General features: G+C 41.3%; 1 protein-coding gene across 1 annotated transcript in view; it reads left to right on the plus strand.

Moving 5' to 3' along the window:
* LOC137900896 (unconventional myosin-XVIIIa-like) overlaps nucleotides 1-25,444 on the plus strand; it is a 45,258-nt gene that overhangs the window by 17,400 nt on the left and 2,414 nt on the right. The window contains exons 23-44 of the mRNA XM_068745043.1: nucleotides 212-277; nucleotides 1,586-1,714; nucleotides 6,024-6,167; nucleotides 6,295-6,384; nucleotides 6,533-6,652; nucleotides 6,743-6,857; nucleotides 8,046-8,173; nucleotides 8,319-8,473; nucleotides 9,240-9,363; nucleotides 9,466-9,666; nucleotides 9,893-10,003; nucleotides 10,429-10,533; nucleotides 10,720-10,866; nucleotides 11,105-11,218; nucleotides 12,035-12,151; nucleotides 13,291-13,374; nucleotides 15,040-15,177; nucleotides 16,537-16,722; nucleotides 16,817-16,956; nucleotides 17,579-17,623; nucleotides 21,553-21,675; nucleotides 22,212-23,634. Of these exons, the coding sequence (XP_068601144.1) occupies nucleotides 212-277; nucleotides 1,586-1,714; nucleotides 6,024-6,167; nucleotides 6,295-6,384; nucleotides 6,533-6,652; nucleotides 6,743-6,857; nucleotides 8,046-8,173; nucleotides 8,319-8,473; nucleotides 9,240-9,363; nucleotides 9,466-9,666; nucleotides 9,893-10,003; nucleotides 10,429-10,533; nucleotides 10,720-10,866; nucleotides 11,105-11,218; nucleotides 12,035-12,151; nucleotides 13,291-13,374; nucleotides 15,040-15,177; nucleotides 16,537-16,722; nucleotides 16,817-16,956; nucleotides 17,579-17,623; nucleotides 21,553-21,675; nucleotides 22,212-23,625 (3,996 nt within the window). The 3' untranslated portion in view covers nucleotides 23,626-23,634. The remainder of the gene's footprint in view (nucleotides 1-211; nucleotides 278-1,585; nucleotides 1,715-6,023; nucleotides 6,168-6,294; nucleotides 6,385-6,532; nucleotides 6,653-6,742; nucleotides 6,858-8,045; nucleotides 8,174-8,318; nucleotides 8,474-9,239; nucleotides 9,364-9,465; nucleotides 9,667-9,892; nucleotides 10,004-10,428; nucleotides 10,534-10,719; nucleotides 10,867-11,104; nucleotides 11,219-12,034; nucleotides 12,152-13,290; nucleotides 13,375-15,039; nucleotides 15,178-16,536; nucleotides 16,723-16,816; nucleotides 16,957-17,578; nucleotides 17,624-21,552; nucleotides 21,676-22,211; nucleotides 23,635-25,444) is intronic.

Genomic DNA, 25,444 nt, shown 5'->3' on the forward strand with positions numbered 1-25,444 from the left:
AAGATCCGTGTGGGGGGGGGGGGGATGTGATAAAAGACAGGGAAACTAACCTCCACCATTAGTTTAATATGGCAGCAGAATGGAACTGCGGAAGACTGAAGAGTTGAGGAACTAGTTGAAGATCCCACGGGACTCGGTAGCTGATAAACTAACATTTGTGTGTGTGTGTGTGTGTGTGTGTGCGGCTGTGTACTTGTGTTCCTTAACCCAGGCTGTGGAGGAGCTGCTGGAGTGCCTGGATTTGGAGAAAAGCATCTACCACATGGGTCTGAGTCGGGTAAGTAATGATCCCGCATCTCAAACAAATGAACAGCTTAAGACAAATAAACCTTTGCTGCATGGTGCTGTTAGGTTCACTCCTCCTGCAGCTCTAATCCTTGCATTTTTTTAAAAGACACCGGTTGTCTGGGGGAGTGTGCCCTTCAATAAACCTGCCCCTCTTTGAGGTTTGTTCGCCATCCTTATTTGGAGGCACGCCAAGCCTTACCCCCCCCCCCCCCCCCCCCCCTTCCAGCCTGTCACCCAGCGGCTCCCCGTGACTCATGTCCCTACCCTTGCCCGACTGTGTGACAGTAATTCCCTCTTTCTTTTCAGGTCATTAGAGCAAATTCTCGCAGCTGATGGCCCTCTTTGTTTTTCACCATGACCGCGGTAAAGCTATTTCAGTAAACAATACCTGGCACACCGACGTCTAATCCTATCATCTGGAAAAGTGGCCATCAGCCAAGAAGAAAATAAACAGATACAGTAATGTACAAAACAGAGCAACTTGCGCTCCCAGAAACTGTATGAGCGCTGCATGCGGCTCACGAAAAGAAATGAAGGCAGCTTTTCATGGCTCCACACTTTAGAGAGTGGAATGGTCTCAAAAGTGGACAAACACAGGTCATCATTCACAAAGCATTCCCGTGGTTTCCCAGCAATGTGCTTTGTGTCAAAAACCAGTGACAGTGGCCCAGCCCATAAAGATAACGTCATCAGAGATTGCCATGACGACAAAGACAATCGCTGACAATCACACATTTGAAAGTTCCAAATGAATTTGATGAATATCGACATAAGTTATAATATTGTTTTTGCCAAATCCTGACTAAGTAATATAAAAATCTGTTATCTCAAATATATTGTGATTGGGATGGGTATCTTCTTCCACTTTCGGCTTGTCCCTTCATGGTTCGCCACAGCAAATCAATCTAATAATCGCTTGCATGCTTAACTCTGGCAAAGTTTTACGCCGGTTGCCATTCTTGCCAAAACTCTCTGCATTTATCCGGGCTTGGGACCGGCTCAAGGGAGGCACTACCTGTGCGCCATCTGAGGCTACATTGATGATTGAGATGGGTATATTGAAAGTTAAGGTTGAAGGAAGTTATGTTCAATAAGGAGAAACACCAAGGGTAGATCTTACTGTATTTGCTGTTCTATTTCCGTCCATCCATCCATCCAATTATACTTTTATTATTATTATGCTAGGCTTGTTTTTTGTTTTTAACTGTAATAAATTTATGCTAGTCCTCTGGTGAATCATACGTTTGTTCTGAGAAAACAAAATGTCCCAATGCCATGTGTTTTTGTTCTGCTGCAGTTGTTCTTCAGAGCTGGCACCTTGGCTAAGCTGGAGGAGCAGAGGGATGAGCAGACCAAGCGGAATCTGACTCTGTTCCAAGCATCCTGTCGAGGCTACCTGGCCCGGCAAGCCTTCAAGAAGAGAAAGGTGAGCAGGACGGGACGCCAAAGATGCATGCATCTAAATTCATTAATATAAAATAAACTGTCCCTCGATCACACTTTTCATCCAAGCCATCATTTGAATGAGGATAATCATTAGAAGGCACAAATTTCCAAGGCAAAACAAATTTTGTATTTGGAGTGGAGAAAAAAGTGGATTCCAAGGTCTTTTTTTGCCATTCAGCTGCTTTTTTTCTCTCTAAATCAATTAGATGGGGATTGAAAGCTTCAGAGGCTTTCTTACCACCAGGAGTTGAGAGTTCCTTGCTTAGAGCTAATTGTATTGCTAGTTTGATCTACTCTTGGGGTGGATGGAAGCACGGCTGCTGTAAATCTTCATCTAATTAGAAATATGTTCCTTAAATCCATTGCCCTCCTGTACTGTAATCCAATCAGCTGCTCCGGGGCGATGTTTGATCATGACGCGTGCATTTTCTTTGCATTGCCCAACGGCTCCCCTTAAATGCAGCTTCATTTGACGTGCTGCTGACTCAAACTCTCATCTGCTCCACTCATCCTCAATTTTTCTCCCAGTATGTGATGAGTCCATCTCTCTGGACCTCACACAGTACTTTTTTGATGTGTGCAGCAGCACGGCCCTTCCCCGTCACTGTGATTACTATATAAGTGAATGTGTCGCTTCAGTGATGAACCAGCAGTCACAAAGTGCCGCTCTACTGCAGTATGATATGCTGGTAGTGAGTAACTACCTTGTTTTCATGGCATCACATACCAGTGAAACCAATGAATTCTTTATTTTTCTTAAATGGAAAATCAGTAAGTTGTTTATATTTGGGAACTTCTGTGCTCTGAGCATTCACTGTTTTAACCATGAGAGTGTCAGTAATAAATGTTGTTTCAAAATGTGACACGGAGAGAGAGGTCAGTTTATTTTCTCAAGTTCAAAGGTCATTTATTCACACAGTGAAGCAGTCTAAGGAGCTTGACGCCTCGTAATCTGCTTGAACTAGAAGCAAATCAACAACCAAAGAAAACCAACCAAAATTGCCAGGCGGCCATGCAATTACAAAATCCATTAGCAAGGACGCCAGTTTTTCCTTTACCCCATGTGCTCCCAATCTCCTGTAAATACATCTGGAATAGAAGGCTGAGACATTTGGGTCTCTAATTCAGTTTGGCTGAAGTGCAAATGAATTTATGAAAGTCATAAGAGATGCTGAAAAATCTCTTAGAAGATCAGATAGTGTAAAAGACATATTGCTGTCATGATTGTCCCCACCTTATCTCAAATATCAATTAATTCTCCCAGAATTCTTAAATCCAGGGTAATTAAAAAGTTGCTCACAGCAAATATTTTAATTACACAATTAAGACGAATTGAGATATATTTCAAAGACCTGTTTGCGATATTTTCTTTTGGAAATATACATGCACCTTCGCAACTATTACCTTTGTGCTGAATCTGAAGCTATTGCATATGCTGGTTATCTAAGGTGAGTCCAAACACTGGAGACCGAATTCTTAAATCAGGCTCTCTAGTCATTTCCATAATATGATTAAAGTTAGTTCTGATAACATCAGAGGATGACAGATCACTGATAAGATCATTGGATAAAAAAGCCACTCAGGCTGAGACATGACTAAACACGCGTCACGCAGTTTGGAGTCGTTTGGCCTTGGAGAATTCCACACATGCATAATCAGAATTTTTCCCCAACAAAACAAAGATTTGACAAGGTATTGTGTACAAAAAACCATTAATATATTTTTAACATTATTAGCTCTATCTGCAGAGATAGATGTGTGTAAAAAAAAGGTTTTCTTTGTCCTTCTGTGACAAATATGACATGTTTATTTCATCATACTGTCACCTCTTGGAATGATTATCTCCGAGGCATTTTTCCTGTTGGATCTCTTTTTTTTGTATCACACTTGCTTCAATTATCTTACAATAATTAAACTGGACAGTCGTGAGGCTGTGGCAGATTACTGCATGTCCCGGGAGCATCTCAAGCTCCCGGGACATCGCTCTATCTCTCCATGTCGAAGATTTGCAGGCTATGTTGCAACTCGGGGTGAATATAACAACATGTAAAATTGTGCTCTTGCTGTTACCTTTTTATTCCTTTGTGGAAATTGATTGGCTCCAATGCCTCTTGCACGGCTTGAAGTATTCAGTAGCAGCAGCTATGGCAGAGGATAATTTGCTTGTGGAACCATAGGAGTGAGTTCAGGTGGAGCTTCTGATGTATGAGAATATGACAGAAATGTGACGGAAAGTCATTCAAAGTTTCTTTGAGTGGCAGTTCCTGGCTGGTTACCCTTGTGACTCTGTGCTGAGCCCATGTGACATTAAAGAGCAAATCCACAAATTCTTGTGTCCCCCCCCCCCCCCCCCCTCCCCTCTTTTGTTCGTCTTCTCAAAGGGACAACGTGACCTCTTAAAAGTCTGTTATTTTGCCACAGCAGGCACTTACCTCATTGGGAATATTGTCCTTGCGGTACCCTACAAGCTGGGTTTTTTTTTTTGTGTGTTATTTGCATTCAAATCAGTATAAAGCGGTATTCATAAAGGTAGCTTTAACCTTGTAATGCTACACCTATTCATTTGAACCTTCTCCCTTCAACAGTGCTCACTGAATTTTAAGTTATACTTACTCACGAGACAGGATTCTGCAGTAGCGCTTCCTTTTGAAACATGTATTTGTGTAGTTTCATACTGAAGAAACATTACCTCCAACTGTAAAGTAATGAAGGAGCTCTGCATTTGTTTAAGGTATATATTATTTTTATAGCGTAGCCCTTAAGGACATATCATTTTAAAAACTATTAGTAGTAGTAACCTAATACTAATAAATAGTAATAGTAATCGCAGTTTTGCGACTTTGGCACACAGAGAGTTAATAGGTTACTTTTCTATTGTAGAATCCTATAGTGAACTATGTTTCCTGATTTGGCCATATGTGATCGAGTCGCTGTGTTATCACTTGCCATGAGGTGGCAGATGGGAGATAATGACATTCTTTGGAAGCATTATTAAAGACGTTTGACAAAATGGACAGCTTCATTATGTACTGCAATATAGGAAAAATATTGCTGAAAAACAATTATCACTGAATTTATAACCCTTCATTCAAATATTGCAAGTTGCATGTCCATTTCAAACACTGTCTCAAAAAGTGACAGATAGAAAAATTTTGTGAATCGTTTTTGGAACTAATATATGAAAATGACTGCTGTAAATACATCTCATTATTTAACTTTTATCTTCACATCAGAGACCAGCAAACATGTGGCCAAGGATGTTAATGACTGTATAAACACATGCCTGCATGCGTGTCCATACACACACATCTCCGTGGAATGGAAGTATGAAAGAACTATTCACATTGCACAGTTTATAGTTGTTGTTTTTTTAAAATATGAATTAAACAAAATTTTTAGTTTTCAGTTCATTTTAAATCAAATTTGTTCTATTCTGCTCCATTTTGAGGCTTTTACTGCATGACAAATCCTAATTTGTCATAGCGAGTACCTTTTAGGGCGAAATGTACCTGATGCTGGGTATTGTCTCGCTCTGATTGGGCTTGCCCATAATCTGCCGCAGCTCGAGAGCCCCATGCATAAGTGACGTGGAAAATGTGTTAGACTTGGAATTAGCTGCCAACTTGCTTGATTTAATTAATCAAAAATTAGCTTCCAGCCTTGGAATGCACTCTGGAGAAACTCTCCAGAGGAGGCTGGCAAGTCTTGGCATGGCTGCTAGCCCATTCATAGACAATATAATACAAAAATGGAGACTGAAATGTTTTGCTCATCGGTGCTGAGGATGAGGTTCTACCCGAGTTCAGTTAAAGCACTTCTGCCGAGTAATGAATATTTTTCTGCCATTGTTTCCTTGTCCCCATAGGAGACCTGTGCATTAAATGGTAAATGGACTGCACTTGTATAGTGCTTTAGGCCCCACATTCACCCATTCACACTCCAGTGGGCGACTGCTGCCATACAAGGTGCTGCCAGACCCACTGGGAGCAATTTGGGGTTCAGTATCTTGCCCAAGGACAGAGCTGGGATTCGAACCACTGATTTACTGATCACTGGACTACCCACTCTACCAACTGAGCAACAGCCGCCCAACACTGCACTCAAACCATCTGTCCCTATTCAACAATGGACATACTCCAGCTATAAAGCCAGTATTATCTATACTGACTTAATTAAGAAACGTGTATATTTTACAGATACACTTTTATCTACTTCCATTAATACTACGCTGACACTGACAAAGCAATTAAAACACCTGCATGACTTTCTATGACTGTTTGTGCATTTAGGTTCAGGATCTAGCGATTCGTTGCATCCAGAACAACATCAACAAGAACCGTGGCGTGAAGGACTGGCCATGGTGGAAGCTCTTCACCACCGTCCAGCCCCTCATTAAGGTCCAGCTCACGGAGGAGCAGATGCGAAGTAAAGACGTGAGCAAACCTCTCCATCAGTCAGACATTGCTCAGCAGGGAACCTCTTTCATTTGTAATTCCTAGTAGATCAGACTTTTGCTGTAAAAATACACGTAACCTTATATAGCTACATTCTGTGATCTAGGAGGAGATACAACAGCAGAAGCTGAAGCTCGAGAGGGTGGAGAAAGAGCGAAATGAGCTGAGACTGAACACGGATCGATTGGAGAGCAGGGTGGGTCTCTTCCCACGTGACAACGCACGCTGGGATCATTGTGTTGGAGTGGTGACAGAGTCAGACTTTAATTTCAGATAAGAATTTGATCATAGTGAAAGCATGCGTCGTCTTGTGTGTATGTGTGTGTGTGTGTGTGTGTGTCCAGCTCACAGACTTGTTGGCAGAGCTGGCCGATGAGAGAGGCACTAGTGAGTCAGCATCCCAGCTACTGGAGACTGAGACTTCAGAGAGACTTTGCTTGGAGAAGGAGATGAAAGACCTACAGGCACATATACTTAACACATCCATGAAAAATATTTGAGATTTGATTGTGACTGACGAGCTCTTCTTTAATGCCGTGTGACTCTGCATCCAGGCTAAGTTTGATGCCACAAAGAAGCAGTTGGAATCACAGGAGATGGAGGTGATGGAAGCTCGGCTAATGAAAACCTCAGAGCTCAATGGGGAGATGGACGACGGTGATGATGCTGGTTAGTGCTGACACAGGCGATCTACTTCCATCCATTTATGTAATTCTAAACCCAACATTTGAGAAACAACTATTGGCAGTGTTTTCCCCTTCTCTTTGGAATCACAATCTTGGCTGTTGGAGCTTGTGCCAATGTGTGTTTTCTATTACTTAATTCAATTTAGACTTTGTGATGTTGACAGTAGCCTCCTTTCACTTTTCTACTGGGCATGTCAGCTCAGGTCAGAAGCCCAATTTACTGAATGACTCGCACTAGCATTAAATCCACAAGTTGAGAAATCTCTCTTAGACTAATTGCAGCTGTGGGAATTAGCGGCTTTGTCGAGCGTTTCAGCAGGAGACATGATGTTGAAATTCTTTGCGTGATGCTGCTAGTAAGAATATTTTCAAAGCTTACGATTTTCCTCCCGGGGATTAAAATGTCCCCCCCCCCCCCCCTCCCAGGCATACAGCTAATGCCTGTTGTTGATTGGTCTCCTGCTGGGTAACAGAGCTCCCACTAAAAGCATATTGTCCATATTTAGGCTTCCCCCTCCCCCTAATTTCCTATCCCCTCTTTTTCAACCCACCTCAGCAGAAAAGTCATTACAGAGCATATCAAAATTCTTAGATGAATGAGGAAATAATCTTTGGGATCAAACCGGTGGCCCTGCAAGTTGTCATTATGCTATATATATGCTAATGACTAACACTGATGGAGGAGCTGGTGTTGCTATGTGAAGGAGGAATGGACAACCTCTAAAATGATAAGACTTGGAAATGAAGCTGAACCTGAATGTCTGCTTGGCCGATGTTATATTTCCGATAGCCTCTGACAGCTCCAAAATTAGAGTCGGCAAAGAACTGTGGAAAGTGCCACTTAGACATGTCCCTCTCTAACTACTATTGTGGTGTGCTCTGAATTCTTACCTAAGGTTTATCCAAGATTAGAGTTGAAGCACAAAGACGGCTTTGTAGTTACCTGTCGAGTTTTTTGACCTTGCAAGGTCAGGATTTGATGAAATAAGTTTTATTCCTGCAGAGATTTTACTATTTCAGCTCTTGAATATGATAACCGTCACAGCTAGTACATTGTGCTCCATAATCCACGGCATCCATCATTTCTGATCTTTTGAGCCTTTTCAGATTAAAGGCAGAAGAAGCCAAAATGTCACACAGACATTTTCTAAATTGCACGCCTTTTCTCTAGGAGGTGAGTGGCGGATAAAATACAACCGAGCCATTCGGGAAATGGACTTTGCCAAAAAGAAACTCCTGCAGGAGTTTGATGACGAGCTGGAGACGGAGCAGCAGGGAAAAAGACATCTTGAGAGAAGGGCAAGGAACAGTTTATGACATTAAAGGATCACGTTTACCTCACTTGAGTCCAGTTAGTTGCATGAACTTACCGATAACAATATATATATTGGCCTAGCGTATTTATTTTCCTGAGTTTGTGTGTCTTTTTGTGTGCATGCTGCAGCTAGCTGATTTGCAGGCGGATAATGAGGATGTGCAGCGATCTGTGCAGCAGCTGAAGAAGAAGAGCCAGAAACTGACGGCGGAACTGCAGGACACCAAACTCCACCTGGAGGGCCTACAGAGCCGCAACCATGATCTGGAGAAGAAACAGAGGAGGTCAGTTCGTCCATCTGTCTGTCCGTTACACTTGCATTGCAGAAAATACCGTTTCTTTGTCCAGGAGAAGACTCTCTAACCCACTCGGCAGAACGCTAACGTTTCCTTTCATTTGAAGAGGAACTGAAATGTTCTGTAATCTGTGGAATTGCATTAACAGAGGAAATGACTCAGACTTTAAGTACTTGAGAAGCTATCGTTGTGGCAGAATGTGATCTCTCCCTTGCGGCTAATTGAGGATGCTCTGTGGGTGAAATTATTTTCTGATGCGCTTCAGAAAGAAAACGGGGAATTACAGCGAGCTGACAGCATGAAACACTGAGCTGTTGAGTTCACTAACCAGAAGTGTTCCTGCCCTAGACAATTGAGGAAAACATTATTACAACCCAATTGTAAATTGATGGCTAATGGAAGAGGATAAACAGTGGAGGCTGAAATAGAAGTGGGACTGAATGATTGTTGGACTCGTTGTTGGGAAACGCGTCATAAACTCAACAGCTGTAAAGTAACAGCAGCGAGGAAACGCCACATTTTACTGCGCTCAGACACAACTCCACATAAACCCAGAGATTTTGTTTATATCCACTAAAGGACTCAATTCATTAATTTTATCTACTAAATGTACTGTAGCCTTTGGAATAAGCACACATTGTTTCTACTCCACTCGATATGAACCTATTCAACCCAGTGAAATGAACAGATTGGTAACAGTCAACATTTTCCTTAGCTGTGTATATGTGTGTGCATCCATGTGTATGCGGTCCAGATATGACCTGGAGCAGAACCAGTCTCAGGCTGAGGTCCAAAGAGAGAGAAGCCAGAGGGAGAAGCTTGCTCGAGAGAAAGATTTACTAACTGGTGAGATGTTCAACCTCCGCCAGCAGCTGCAGGTAAGCTACTTTACGCTGTGCGATTTGGAAGTCCTCTTGAAGACAGCATGTCCTCTTTTCCTGCTATCTGTTCCACATAACTGGCCTGGTCTCCACCTGCAGGACAAGGACAATGATTTGTGCACCGTAAATACGAGAGTAGAGCAGCTGGAGGCTGAGTTGCAAGATCTGTCCTCCCAGGAGTCTAAGGATGAAGCCTCGCTGGCTAAGGTCAAGAAGCAGCTTCGTGACCTGGAGGCCAAGGTGAAAGACCAAGAGGAGGAGCTGGACGAACAGGCTGGAAGCATCCAGATGTTGGAGCAGGTACAGACTGGAGCAGATGTGGCATTTGAGAATGTACTGATAAATGCTACTTGTATCAAACCATACTCAAAAGTAACTCCATCCTACAATATACAAATTTTGCATGAGCATCTTGTGTTTCTTATTTGCGACAGAGGCTAGATATCTAATTACGGAGGAAAGGCTCTTGTTTGATTTGCACTTGTGTGTTTTTTTTTATTTGTGTGTGTTGACATTATGTTCTCAGGCTAAGCTGCGGCTTGAGATGGAGATGGAGAGGCGGCGGCAAACCCACTCCAAAGAAATTGAGAGTAAGGATGAAGAGGTGGATGAGATCAGGCGGTCCTGCAGTAAGAAGGTAGGCCGTCTCATTCTCAGGCTAATTCTCATACTTGCATTTATGCAAACTTAACCAATACTATGTTTATTAATTACATTTTTAATTTTGAAAATGTAAATTTTATAACAAAATAAAGTGCATCCCATTTGTATAAAAAAATATTTGTATTTATAAGAAAATCACATGGGATTAATATGTATGACAAACAACAAGCACAATTTTGAAAAAAAAATATCTGCAACATTTAGTGTAAAAATTAAAAGCTGAAATTTGATCTTGTAATATCTTTGTTTAGACCAGCAGATCTGCTCAGGGGGATTGATGAGTTTATGACGTGTGAGAGCAGCCGTGTCTAAGCCTGCTTGATGTTGTGTTCTGTCTGACATTGGCCCTCGCTCATCATCTGTTGGTGCATCTTGACATGCTGCTCATGTGTCCTGCAGCTGAAACAGATGGAGTTGCAGCTGGAGGAGGAGTATGATGACAAGCAGAAAGTATTGCGTGACAGAAGAGAGCTGGAGTCCAAACTGCTGAACAACCAGGACCAGGTACTTCTATCACTCTTCCTCTGGTTCCTTCGGTGCCGTAAACTGGGTGTGATTTACTTTGTGATGTTTCCCCTGATTGTGAATATACTGATTTTTGCATTTTGAGAGGTGCTAGAGGTTTTTAAGGAGGATAGAAATATACAGTATGTGTAAGGCAATCTGCGACAGTACCACTTGTCATTTCAGGTGAGCCAGAGGGATGTGGAGACAGAAAAGAGGCTGAAGAAAGACCTGAAACGAACAAAAGTCCTTCTGGCTGACGCACAGGTCATGCTGGACCACTTGAAGAGTAATGCTCCCAGCAAGAGGGAGATCGCCCAGCTCAAAAATCAAGTATTTTAATCCATTAAATGCTTCATTGTGTCCCAAAAGATGGTGGTTTGAAATTGTGATACCCCCCCCCCACCCCACTATTTCCAAACTAAGTATATAATAATTTTACAGAAGAAGATAAATCCCCCTTCCTCCTTATATCAGAGGGGGGGGATGTTCTCTCGGATAGGTCCTTGATGTTGACCTACTAACTCTTGCCTCCTCTTCGGTTTCTCTTCCTTCCTCCTGTTTCTCACAGCTGGAGGAGTCAGAGTTCACTTGTGCAGCAGCAGTGAAGGCTAGAAAGGGCATGGAGAATGAAATAGAGGACTTGCATATCCAAATGGAGGATGTGGTCAAAGCTAAATTGTCGGTGAGTTTTTTCATCTTTAAGCTGTTGAGAAGTTAAAACATCAAAGTTTATTTGCAACAAAGAGTTGTATAAACATCTACTTGTCTGTCTGTCTGTACACACACATAGTATATGTAAATGTTTTATTGAATAACCTACCGTAAAATAGTGGAGTTAGGTGCACAATATTAAACATTAATAGTGTTTTTTAAGAAAATGTTTATTGTAAACAGTCAATCAATGGAAATTATTTAAGAAAGTATATTTCACACATAATCCAGACATAGTGGGATAATAAAACTATAAATGCCCTTTGGCATATGTCTTTTCAAAATATTTCTATAATGAAAAAATGTCCTTTGTTGAATACTTTTTTTTCTTTTCTATCAGCTCATTAATGTCTGTATCACAAGAGAGCTGCCTGCATCTCACTGGCAGACGGAGGATGTTTACGTCTCCTGGGATTGAAAACTGAGTGCCGTGTGACTTTTTTTGCTAGTTAATTGCTGCATTTATGGCAAGGGAAGGTCTCATAAATGTCTCAGATTCGAGAATGCATATTGAGGGGAGAGGATAAACTGAAATAGGACGTCACCAGTATGCTGAACTGGCACTGCACTTTTTCCTGTCTAAATGAGCCAATTGATTATCTTCAATTGGTCTCATCCTCCACCCAGAACCTTCATCCAGATTGTGATTTTTTTTTTTGCATTAGATAAGATTCCAGGACTGCTATTGCTCAGCCGGCTAATGACCATTTATCATATTCAATAGCTCATGAATAAATCCTGTCATGCTCGGCTAAAGTGAGTGTTTCCCTGTCTCTTAATGCTTCAGTTGGAGGAGCAGGCCAGCCGTCAGCAGAGGGAGAAGAATGACATGCAGTCACGCATGGAGGAGGATCAGGAAGACGTGAATGAGCTGATGAAGAAACACAAAGCCGCAGTTGTGCAGGTAATTCAAACTCTTCTGGTGAAGAGACTGAAAGCCTTGAACATTCTCAGACCTCTGTGAAGGAAATCCTTATCAGTATTGAAGGGTACACTAATATGGAAATGGACCAAGTCGCAGATTGCAAAGCGTACTGTAATTTGTTTAAAACACTGTTGGGTACCGTCTTCAACAGTGCAATTAACATTCTGTTATTTACTGTATGTTGATGTAGAGTGGCTTTGAGGTTTGGATGAGACTTTCTCCAAACGATATGTGACTGCAATCAGGGAGATGCAATCTGTTCAGCAGATCACATGACAGACTAGTAGTGCACTCTGAGTGCGTACCTATTCCGAGGGCGATATTTCACTCTTTCATGATATACAACTGTACTAATACTACCCACTACATGTGTGGATGTGTTTTCAAAAGTTTTTCCGATTATTAAGTATTTTCTGTTGTCTGTAGAAGCCCTGATTTTGCCTCTCTTCTTATTTTGTTCTTGGGACCTTTCTATGCATTTGCATTTGGGTAGTGGGTTTGTTGCCCAGACTCGTATCAGAGCGCAGGGTCTGAGGTCAAATAGGCTGCATAGCAAACACAGTCTGCCTCACTCCTCTGCGCCATCTGTGCCATGGATTTATAAAAAGCTACACGTATGTAAATGTTTGGCATGCACTTCATCTGAATTAACACAAAATCCAGCGATTTGACACCTTTCTGCGGGGTTGTGCACTCGTGTAGGTGGGTTTATTTATGCTTCAAAACATAACCATTGTGGAACAACCAGAAAACATCTTGATCTTCCAGATAGGCTTCTTTATTTTTGTTAATGCCACCATGTCTCTCTCTCTCTTTCGCTGTCGAGTAGAGACCAGTCCACAACTCATCCTACTTATTTGACATTAAGTGTTATGTTGCTCCCCTCCAAGATGGGTTCTTCGTTGGGAACCAAAAGGTTCATGTAAATTTGGACTGGAGTTTCTCTGTAATTCTCCTGACAAGTCAACAAATACACAAAGTAAAGATAGGGTTGAAAAGATCACCTCTTTTGTGAGGATTATTTGACGTGTGTTATGTTAACAATTAAGGATAATTGAGGCATACATTGACTTTCTATACTCTAATTTCTTTTGTGTGTTTGGGTGTCTGTTCACTAGTCTACAAGGGACCTGAGCCAGATCAGTGACCTGCAGGCCCAGCTGGAAGAGGCCACAAAGGAGAAGCAAGAAATTCAAGAAAAGGTTAAAGGAAACATTGAAAAACACATCACAGCTGCCTGCTCGGAACCTACATTGCATGTGCCTGAACATTTCTCTCTGATTAGATCTCAGCTTTTGACACATTTTTTGGTCCTAGGGCAGCTTATTAGATTTATAATGCAACTTCCATTTAAATAGCAGGAATCAGCAGTGACTTGGAGTCAAAGGGAGAAATTGCTCTTTTGCCTCTAAGCAGTTTTATTTAAAGAGAGGTCATACACATGAGGTCAGCAGCTTGTTTCCATGGTTTTACCTATTATACCAAATTCTTGTGTTTTCTCCAGCTTAATGTAGAAATGTTCAAATTTCAGAAATTTGTCAGAAAAAAGTAGGTAACGACCGAAAAATTATAAATATATATTTTTACATTTTGCCAGTACTTAAAATCTAGAACCAGAAGCTTGTCAAAATGTTTCAAGACTGCTCTACTTATCTTTGCAGCAAGCCCATCACTTATCACAAAACAACTCTTAATGGTAATAGCCGTCACTGTGTGCTGTAAATGTGTATTAAGAGCCAAAATGATAACATCTTCACTATGGGTGTGTTGGCACGTTGACAACAGCACATTGTATTTGAATAATATATTAGGAGAGACAGTGTCCTCATCAAAATGCTTTACTTTCTGCATGATGTTGTGTACTTGAGTTATGAGCTAAATGTTTCAGATTAGAAGTAAATGTGTATTCATGTGGTATAAAGGTTAATGCTACTAATTTAGCCACATGTTGGGGCCTCAATAATTACGGTGTTTTTCTGATTTAGCGTTGTTTGTTTTGAGACTATAACCTCTATCGTATTGTGTGTGTCATGCATTAATGGAGGCCCATTTAATTTGTTAATGCATTTGTTTGAAAAATGATTCTACCCCTCAGCTGTTATGGCTGAACTTAGTGACTGTTTTAGTTTTGTTTGCATTGCATTTTATAGTACTTTAAATATACAGCAGAACCTAATTCTTATGCAATTAAGCATTACACTTGCCGTATCTGTGGTGCGCTCAATGAAAGCAAAGCCCATCAAAAATATATTTTGGCTGCACTAAAGATACAAAAGGCTGCAAGGCATTGTTAAAACCTGCCACAGAAAGCTGTGATAGCCATCAAAAGCATCTGACCTTGAAGTGTTTATCTCATCCCCAGTAGGTGGGAAGTCTAGCTTCTTTAGTAATATCAAAGCAGGACTCCAAATCCTCCTTGTCTCAGACACAAAGTCCCTCATTAAGTGCCATGCTGTCCCTTAGTCCGGTTTTGTTGTGACTTATCTTTCTTCCTTTTATCAGTCATGAGAAAAAGATTTAGATGAAACAAACATGCTTTGCATGTTGCTCGGCTTCCTCCCAAAAGCCTGTGGAAAAAAACTCTTAATCTGTTACGCAAGCTGAACCACAAACCCTTCTGTTGACGATATACTGGAGTCTTTACTAGACCTCGATATTCAGACTGGATGTACAATATTTAGATGCTGCACGATGCTTTCAATTTACACTAAAAGGGTAGAAAAAGTGAATGTTAATTTAACAAATACTCATAACGTCACCATCGTCTTAGGTTTCATATTTCTTACGTAAGAGTATAAAAGAAGAGGCAACAATGGGAATGTTTCCGTGTCTAATTAGGCATATGTATGTGTGCGTCTGTCCTCTAGGTCCATTCGCTCCAGAGCCAGCTAGAATTCCAAGAACAGTCCATGGTGGAAAAGTCTCTTGTGTGCCGTCAGGAGGCCAAGATCCGTGAGCTCGAGACCAAACTGGAGTTTGAGAGGACGCAGATCAAACGCTTGGAGGTGAGATAAACCTCTGTGATTATTAAAATAAAAAAAGGGCTCTGTGAACCTGTAATTGCAAATTTGACAGTTCCATTTTCTATTAAGAGGTATATATTGTATAAATCAAGGACATGGTGTCCCCTCATTCCCCCTTAATTGTGAGGTGCTGTTATTCCATCAGAGAATAAATGTATATTGAATTCACAATTGAAAAAGTATTTGTACCTTTTGTCTTTTTATTATATACTTTCAAGGTTGATTCAGTAATTGACAACACATGAGGATGATGTCTGTTTAGAAGATAAAAGCAAGTTAATAGTGTGTGCAGACGTGCTGCTGAAAAAGGCTTAAAATGCAGATCAACGCATTCAGCCTTCACTGACTATAACTTCAATTTATAGCAGCTTTATTGTGTCAGGTTTGGCTGGGGACATGTCAACATTTAATGAAAGTAGATGATCTTTGTGCTACAAGTGGCACATGGAAGTGATTTATAAGAGTGTGTGATCACGACTATTTTTGTCAGAGCAAAAATCTTCCTCTAATCAATGCAAGAATGAAATCCGTGAGTCATGTGTTTGCTCCTACAATCCAGATTCCTTAATCTGGATTAATTTAGTACTTGCAATGGAATGTATAACTGAGACAGACTTAACGTCTAACCTTATGTGAGTTGAACCATTTGCTGTTGACACTTTGCAATCCGTGTTGTGAAACCGTGTTGTGAATAGTTGCTTCATGGCCACACATGAGATTACCGGCACTATTCTGTGTGCATTTAATCTTGTCTTGATTAAAGTAATTCTCTAATCAAATGGATCACAAATGGAACAGAAACTGGACATGGACAGGGATCCTATTCCTCTTTTCCTATCTTGTCCTGTCCTATCCATCCATTTTCTTGTCGTCGAGAAAATCTTGTCTACAGCCGCGGTTGATGACACCCCGGATGTGTCGCCAGTGCATCGTGGGGCCACAGATGACCACTCACGCACACACTCTCACACTTGCGTACAATATGGAGTGAGCAATTCACCTAAATTGCATATTTTGGGATTTGGGAGTAATCTGGAGAAAACTCATGCAGAGGGAGAACGCACAAACTGCACAGATAGGAATCATACCCGGAACCTTCTTGCTGTGAGGTGACAGCACTACCCACTACGCCACCATGCTCCTATCATATCCTGTCTTTAAGTAGATTCACAGTATATCCGAAGAAATGCTGGTCGAACACAAACATAAGTTTGATCCTTTGATACCCGGTCTTCATAATGTGTAGAATTAAAAAAAAAAACCCACTGAATGGTAAACACCATTTTATAATAAGTGTTTATTTCATTTCATATGTCCATACATGCCCTTTGTTCTCCCAAGAGCCTGGTAGGTCGTCTGAAGGAGAACCTTGAAAAGATGACAGAAGAAAGAAATCAACGTGTTGCTGCAGAAAACAGGGAGAAGGACCAGAATAAGCGAATGCAGAGACAGATAAGGGACATGAAAGAAGAAACAGGAGAGCTATCCAAGAAGGAGGCTGAAGCAAGTCGCAAGAAACACGAATTGGTGAGGCTTTAAAAGTTGGGATCCAAAATGATTCCCTGCTGTCGCTGTCGGAGAAAGTGACCATGCTTCTTCTGTGCTGTGATCCATTCATCAGGAAATGGACATTGAGAGCTTGGAGGCAGCGAATCAGAGTTTACAAGTAGACCTTAAACTAGCTTTCAAGAGGATAGGTGACCTGCAGGCCGCCATAGAGGACGAGATGGAGAGTGATGATAATGACGACTTAATCAGCAGGTAGGGTATTGCTTTACTTTTCTAAACAAGAAATGAAGATCAACTTGCCTTTTATTTCAATTGAGTGTCTGTTTGTAAAGCAGACACTGCAATGTAGCTGGAAGCCTGATTACAAACACAAGTTAACTCGTGTCAAATTAGAACAGGTCATTTTATTTTTGGCCGACTGCAACCGATACATTTTCATTCTATAAATCTCACACAACTCCCTTCAGAGTATTTTTTTATACACTGTAAGTCATATTTTGTTCTCCAAAATACATCTTACTTCAGTTAATTCTCCTCACCACCTCTGATCTTTTGTCTTGGAATTGGTTTTTCATTTTTGCGTCCGCCTTCCCTCTTTGCAGAGGGGTTGAGGGTTGGGCTCGCGTCAATGCAACTAAGGTAAACACAAACTCCAAAAAGACAGGAAAGCACAACACACACCAGCGCTGTTTGGGAAGCCGACCAACTTGAGTAGATTTACCGTGTCACTGCTTTACAATGGATATTATTAAAATGCTTTATTTGCTTTATCTCTAATCTTGTCCTCTTTTCACACAGTCCTTTGTGTATCTCACCTTTTCTGTTTCTCTCTCCTTCCTTGTTCTCCTTTCGGTGCATTCCGCACTTTTGGCAGTTTGCAAGACATGGTGACAAAATACCAGAAAAGAAAGAACAAAATGTGAGAACATAAAATGAATTCTTTGTTTCCATCATTATTGTTGTTTCCATTTTTATTTCAATCGTCGTGCAGTACTACTTATCCTTTGTGTTTGTGTTATTCACAATAACACTGTGAGGTATGATTTTAAATAGAATGGGGGGAAAACTGTTGATGGTATGCATCTCCGGTAAAAGCTGTGCCTCGAGGATAGCCTGGTGTTTAGTTTCTGCACACAGTTAGCCTCATTAGAGGATTTCAGAGCTTGTTTTCAGAGCAACACCAAACAGTTTGAAATACCTGATGGCATGCAGGATACTGTGCGGAATGCTAGAGGAAGCGCTAACCTGAATGGTAAATCGACTACAACTCTAAATGGCATTCCCCTTTAAGTCAGTCTCACTGCGTAGGAAATTTTTGACCCAAATTAAAAACGGCACCGTGTTTCAGACCTGTGGTTACATTGTCTTTGTGAGTATTTTTTATCCCAGACACCTTTTTATAAATGTGCTGCATGACTAGACGCCTTCATCGTGCATTTGGTTTGAGTGTGTCGTGCCTGCAATGAACTGCACTGATCTGTTCCTCTGTCTTTTTCAAAGCACGTGCAAAAATCCCATAGCTCACTGAGTTTGTTTGGGTTTTACACAATAGATCTTCATCATTCCAAGACGGAGCCATGTAGATTCCAAAATTTATCATGTGAATATCTTGCGTTAAAATAACTTGATTGAATTTACTAGTAAGTATATTAGTACATTACATCAAAAAATATGTACGATGGATTTTGCCCCCAGTGAAAATATATATATATTTTTTTAATTTATCGGTACTGTACCCTTCAAACAAATTTGGTGAGGTAGGTGTGGATGACACAATCGTGTGCACCAATGCTTGTGACTGAAATGCATGCTGCGTGCTGTGATTGTGTGTAACGGCTGCGCATTCAGCAAGTGGACAGTGACGCTGCACTAATGAAATGTTTTCACTCCAAACTCATCTGGTAATTTTGAGGCAAGTTAATCCAATCTCATTACAAAGCGTTGCGGAGCATTAACCGTTATCAACAAACGTCATTGATTCTAAATGTTAAATAATGTTCTGACTGACTGAATTCCATTTTCTTCCCCTTTTGATGCAGTGAAACTAATATTTTGGCTTGTAATAATTTAAACCTTCACCGGAGCGTATGAAAGAAATCTCTGCTGTAGATTGAAGCGGGTATACCTGGTCAGAATTTGCAGATTTAACCTCTGATTGCTTCTTCGGAGAGAAATGAAATCACACTCATGATCGTGTTGCTTTTTGTGTATCAGTGCTCTGCTTTTCCTTTTGTGCAACTCGACGAACGAATGATTTTCTATTTTTACTTAATCTCATTTCCCTTCTTTTGACATCATTGTGTCAAATTATTGTTTTGAAGGTCTATGTAGAAGCTGCAGCATCCGAGTAACGTAAGGTCCAACTTTAGAGAAATAAATGGCATGATCAACTTGGTGTGACATTATTCCACATCTAGAGGTATAGTGTGTACCGGTGCATGTTTTTAATAAAAAAACCTAAATGGCTTTCCTAGACTCTCAAATAGATAATTCGTGAATCCCATAAATATACGATATTAGTAATGCGAGGGCTAAACCGATAAAACCAAACTATACAGGATTTGATGTTGAGTTTAAGTATTTGTGACAAAGATTTACAGCAAGTGTTGGCCAATTGTCAGAAGCTATTATTGTTCACTTCTCCATTCTTTGGGCTTGCTCGACTCCACGAGCCTCAGGACTGGTTAGCTAGTCGTTCGGGGCCAAGGACAGATCGTTTGTAACACCATTTGCATGGCACTGAATTGCAAGCCACCTTCCATTTCACATTTGTATGTGTGAGTGTGTATGTTAGTGAGGGGACAGGGAGATTATTTTTACCGAGGGCTGGTTTCAGTATTTTGTTGTGTAATATGTTAAACAGGCAGAGGATCGCAGCAATGACAAATGGGAAGCATGTAGATTCAACGTTCTGGTATTAATGAACCTTTTATCTTTGTGAGCTTTTCTCAGATGCATTTTTTTTAGGATGCGGTGAAGAAGAGAGGGAGTAAAACAAAAGGAGAATGCGGAATAGCTGGACTTGGAATTAAATTTTTCTTTTGCTGCCCCATGAGGCGCTTCTCAGAATCAGAAATTAGGTGATTTTCCTGTGGAAAATAATAAAATCAAGTCATTTAGTTTGTCTGAGGTCATGATTACCTTCATCCAGAGAGCCTGGATGTAAGGTTAATGATGAAAAGTTAAACATGTCAATGCTCTTAGAAAGCCTGAATGCCATTCAGTGTGAGCACCAGAGGATGGCACTTTATTCATGTCATCACCCCTCCGCAAAACTCATAGACCGCCACTTTTCTGCCGTTTGTTCCTCGGGCAAATGCGTAGCAACAAAGCTTGATGGTGAAGGAAGATGTAAGCTGTTCGCTGGGACACATACAGAGATGGATGTGTGTAATAGAGGTGGATGACAGATCTCAGTGGCTGTCATCTCACACCTCTTTGAATATTACATAAGCATTTTGCAAACATATCGGTTCCAAGGCTCAGTCAGATAAGCTTGTCGAAGAATCAGTATCTGTTGCCTGCATTGCTGTTTCTCATTTGAAATGATAGTCACCTGTCTGCGGACGCCAGAAGAAAAATAGCTGCACCTCTGTGATAAACAAGGCAAATATTCCAGATTAATGGATAGGTGAGACTATAAATAACAGTTTAGATGAAACTCAAAGGCTGTTGTAGATCAACTGAAAGAGTAAGTTGCAGCGCTGTAATATCACAGCTTTCGTGGTCACTGCTGTTATTTCATTATGCGTCACGCAGCATCTTGTTCTGAAGAAGAAAAAACCCCACCTGTTTTATGTGAAATGTAATTTCTTCTGACAGGGCTTTCCGTAGCTGCACCAATCAAATGAAATGTACGTTTTCTGAAGGGATGCGTTTGTATTATTTTAAAAATGTCTCTTTGAAATGTGATAATTCCTTTTAAGTCAACATGCAACACAGGAGTCGGCTTATTTAGCACTGAAGTTTGACTTTCTCTACAAATTGAAAAATACACAATGTATCCAAAATACATTCCAACCATGATGACAATTTGGACTTAAAGCCCATTCCTCTTCCTTATTTCCTGCCTCATTAACTCTCTGGGACACGGATATGTATAATTCCGATAGATCACCGTGGATTTCAAATGAGTGAGGAGCATGACCTTATCCAGGAGGGAGCTGCCAAGTTTTTTTCTTTGGGATCCACGGGTTCCTGTTTATTGATTATGTCAAGCGTAGGGTTTCGGGACCATCTTATGTCTTCACACCAATAACAATCACTGGGAGCAGGTGACATGCCACACAGATGTTTGCAGCCCAGAACCAGCAAAATTAAGTGAATTATGCTTCCGACAGCTTCATCTACATTCTGCCTGCATTCTGCATTTACTTCAAGCATCTGCGGAACAGTTTGTTGACTGTCTCTGTCTGGTTCACACGTTCTTAAAGCATCTCCATTGTCTGGATTGGTTTGCATTACTGACCCATGTGTGATAAAATAAGATTGCATTTACTAACGGCAAGCTTCTGTGTGTGGAAACAAACCAGTATTTTGCCTGTGTAATTCTAAAGGCTAAAATATTCTGAGAACAAGTTGTTCAGTTATATTTCTTGTTTGAAATGCTTTGAATTCTCCCAAAATCCAGTTTAATTTAATAAAAGTAGCTGTAATGAAGCCAAATATGCATTAATACTTTTTTCCCCCAAAAAAGTTTATTTATATTGAAAACCAGAGGAATTGTCCCACATGATGGAAATACTTTTCCTTCTCTTCTGGATGTGGAACTGATGATGAATAACTTTGGCTGCGATGCAGTAGAGTATCTGATGTTCTTGACAAACTGGCTGATTTTTGTCTTCAAAGCGGGGATGAAGGAGAGACCGATTCAGAGGTCGAGGACCGTGTGGACGGAGTGAAGTCTTGGCTCTCAAAGAACAAAGGCTCCACCAAGACCCTGTCAGATGAGGGAAGTCTGAAGAGCACAAGGTTAGTCCTCAAATCCTTTTCCTTCATGACGGATAAACATGTACATGCCCATAATAATCTAGTGATAAAACCACTCGCCTTGAAAAGGTCCAGGATTACCTGTGGCAGATTTTCTTAGAGGGATTGGTATTTCATGTGATTAGGTGTCGTCTCTCTTTCCCCTGTAATCTGTCTAATGACAGTAGGCGGAATGGACAAGTGGCTGCTGTCAAATTTATTGAAGTGGCCCGTGGCCAGTTGGCACGCCTGCTAAACGATGACTCTGCCACAGTGAGATAGATCGTCTCGTTGGTTGACTGCCTCACTTTGAATCTCTATAATGTATACTGTACATAATTGTAATAGCCACAGGTATTGTGTATGTCCCGTGACCCACCATTGGTCCCAAGGGCAAAATGAAAATGATGGATAGAAAATGACAGCAGGAGGTGTTGGTGTCAAGGTGCCAACGTGAGGTTTATTGAACTCCTTCATGTTCGCTCCTGATGTTTTTCTTTTTCTGTTGGTTGTATATGATTTACTTCATAATCATTTAGATATTCAGCAAATGCAGATCCCAAAGAGGGTAAAGAAGGTAAGGAGAAGATGGCTGATGGAAATAAAGATGGGAAAGAGCTTGAGCAGAACAGATCAGTGTCAGTCATGAGCACCCTAAGCTACAGGAAGCGTTCCAACCTGAAAGACTCTATAGGGGGGAGAGGTGATGAGAACTCCCTGTTCAGCACTCTCAAAGAGCAGCCAGACACACCAGAACACACCTCGGTTCGGAAAGCCAAGTCTAAGTCTGGAGACCTTCAGGATGACAGGAGGAAGGGTCAGGAACAGGAGGACTTTGACGACAAAGGCTCTGTCATCTCCTTGGCCTATTCCGAAGCCACCAGCAGAGCTAGAAAAGGTTTGGAGTCTCGCTGGACCTCTCGCAGCAGTCCTGAATTCGATAAGGAATCCATGGTATCCTCTGCTGCCCCCAGCAGGATGTCCACCAGACGGAGCATGTTGGACATGGATGACGACAATAAGTCAACCATCAGCAGCGTGAGCCATGCCAGCCCTCGATCACTGCATCGCAGCACTTCCTGGAAAGACGACAGACGCAGCAGCTCGCGCTTGTCTGTTGCTCGTAGCTGTGGCCTCAGTGAATATGGTCTGCATGTAGATGATGAAGACGATGATGGCAAGAGTATTGCTCTCAGTGGAGGGAGAACTTCATCTTACAGTCCTCGCTCCCTCAGTCGCAGCTTTTCTACCCCAGTCCAGCCACGACCCTCGGAGGGCAATCTGACAGATACATCTGATATTAAGACGGTCACCCACCGCAACTACTTGGACCCTGACCTGGAGGCTGCAATCAATGAAGTGCTGAGCTTCAAACCCATTAAGTTCAAACGCAGCAAACTCGATGAGTCTAGTGGTGAAGAGGAGGATGAGGGGAAGGGGCCAGGAAGTGAGGATAGTAGGAAGAAGGGAGATGATGAGGGGTTTGGCTGCAGCACATCCAGCCTTCTTCGATCTGCGTCAGGCTCTGCTCTGGACTACAGCAATCGACCATCCAGCACTCTGAGTATCAGCAGCGCTCACAGTCGCAAAGATAAGAAAAGTAAAGTCTCTCTGTCAGATGACTCTTCTTCAGACAGTCATCACAGCAGGAAGAGCTCAAGGGGAAGGAAAGGCAAGCGGTCCAAGAAGAGATCTAAGAAGAAGAAGAAGCACCAGGAGTCGGATTCTTCCTCCTCCTCCTCCTCCTCCTCTACTGAGTCCTCTTCTTCTGACTCAACCATCTCCTACCGCAGCTCTAGCAGTATTAAGAAGGGCCCGAAACGACCCTCAGATGATGATGATGATGATGGTGAGAAGGATTCTGCAGGTCAAAGGCCATCTAGCAAGAAGAAGAAGCAGAAAAAGGTGGATAACCTGATGATGAAGTACCTCTACAGACCTGACAGTGACTGATACCAACAGGTGAAGGTGATGCTTGGTGTGATGATAACCAAGGAGCCTGACCTAATGGAAATACAGAGACTAACTTTCACTGGATGTACTAATAAGTTTGTTGGGTGTGGCTCGGATTAATCTTTGTAATACACCTAACATTGATTTATATTCTAAGGAATCCCTGGCTGTATTTTTCTAAAATCATATTGGACAGTTCATGCTGCCAATTGGTTTTCCTTTTTTACTGCCTGCATTTATCATCTTTTAAAAATATCACCATTTTACCGCAGTATGTTGCCGTTATACCTCTCTCAAATCAATTAAATTTGATTTATAAAATGCCACATCTGTTTTTTTCCGAGAATTATGCTGTAATCCGTCACCGCAAAGCATTGAAGATGACTTTATTTTGAGGCGCTTTAACGTTTATTATTCCCATCAGAAGCGGCCTGCTTTCATACACAAGCACGTCAGACGTGCTTGTGTAGCAAAGCATTGCTACTTTCCTTTGACCATTTTGCAAAGATGGATAGCCTATCTGCAAGTCTAAGCATGCCTTGCAATGTTCTGTTGCATTAAAGGGTGGTTGGCTATGGGTGCACTTCAAACAGATGCTGGCAATTAGGCAAAAAGAATATTATGCCATAACATTTTAACTGAGGAGAACTTGGAGAGGAGTGACACGACTGCCGATGTTACTCGACGTGAACACTTTGCATCATAAATAAAACTAAGATTAGATCTGAAGCTTCCAAAGTCTTTCTGTTTAAGGAGTAATTTTACTGACAGTTTGAGCATCTCTGCTTAATGTGTGTTTTGAGAGAAATGCATGACAGCCGAACTTAAGGCTTTATCTGTTTCTTTGTCAATTATCCTTTAACATGCTTGTCTCTCCAGTTTAACTCAAGCCGGGTAGAGTGGACTGCTGCTGGTACTAGCAGAGCAGATTGCTATATCAACAATGTGTTGTTGCTAGATAATGAGCGTTTTGTTTCTCGTGAGCACTCTAACACCCTTATAGAGGGTTCATGCTATCATTTGATTTTGTTTCATAGCACTTGTTTTTTTTGCTTTGCCATAGACCATTTCATGCTACTCGGAAAACAAGGCTATTAACGATGAGACAGTTTTCAAAGTTTTTATACTGTAAATATGAGGCTATTTTTTTTTTTTTGAATCAACAGATCATACTATCATCAGTAAGTCTCTAGATATATTTAGTATTTAGCGCACTTCCAACACCAAATGGGAGCCATCATGACCTTCAGATATCTTACTTCAAATTAAATATGTAATAGCTTGCTGGTTATTGTAAAATGCATGAAGGCATTTTCAGTTGTTATAGAAGAGTGGCAGTACGCTACGCTCCAAGGGCATGTTTCACTTTTTTTTCTTGTTCTAAATGTCCATTAAAGTCTTCCTGAAATGTCTGCCGTGAATTAAGTTGGTATTCAGGTAATTCACTGAGCGATTGCTATTCTATGTCTGAGGAAGTAAAGCCCTGGGTTGAAGTTGGCTTTGATGAGCATAGTGGTGTTGGTAGAACAAAGTTAGAATACGAACACAGAATCCTTAATGGCTGGGTCATGAGGTATTTGGGTCATCGGTGCTAAACGGAAATCCCTTGCTTGTCGTTGATCATACTAACTGTACAGACCATCTACCAATGTGAATGTTGTGCCACAATTACGATGCTTGTGCATGGAAAGCATGCATTTGTGTCACAAGTAGATTTGTGTGATTTTGCTATGGGGTGATTATTGTTGAAGTGCAGCAGATTTGATGTCTGGCTGCACAGAATCTCTGTTTCAATGACAATATACCAAGGATATTTCTA

The sequence above is a fragment of the Brachionichthys hirsutus genome, chromosome 10, assembly GCF_040956055.1.
Source record: "Brachionichthys hirsutus isolate HB-005 chromosome 10, CSIRO-AGI_Bhir_v1, whole genome shotgun sequence".
NCBI lineage: Eukaryota > Metazoa > Chordata > Actinopteri > Lophiiformes > Brachionichthyidae > Brachionichthys > Brachionichthys hirsutus.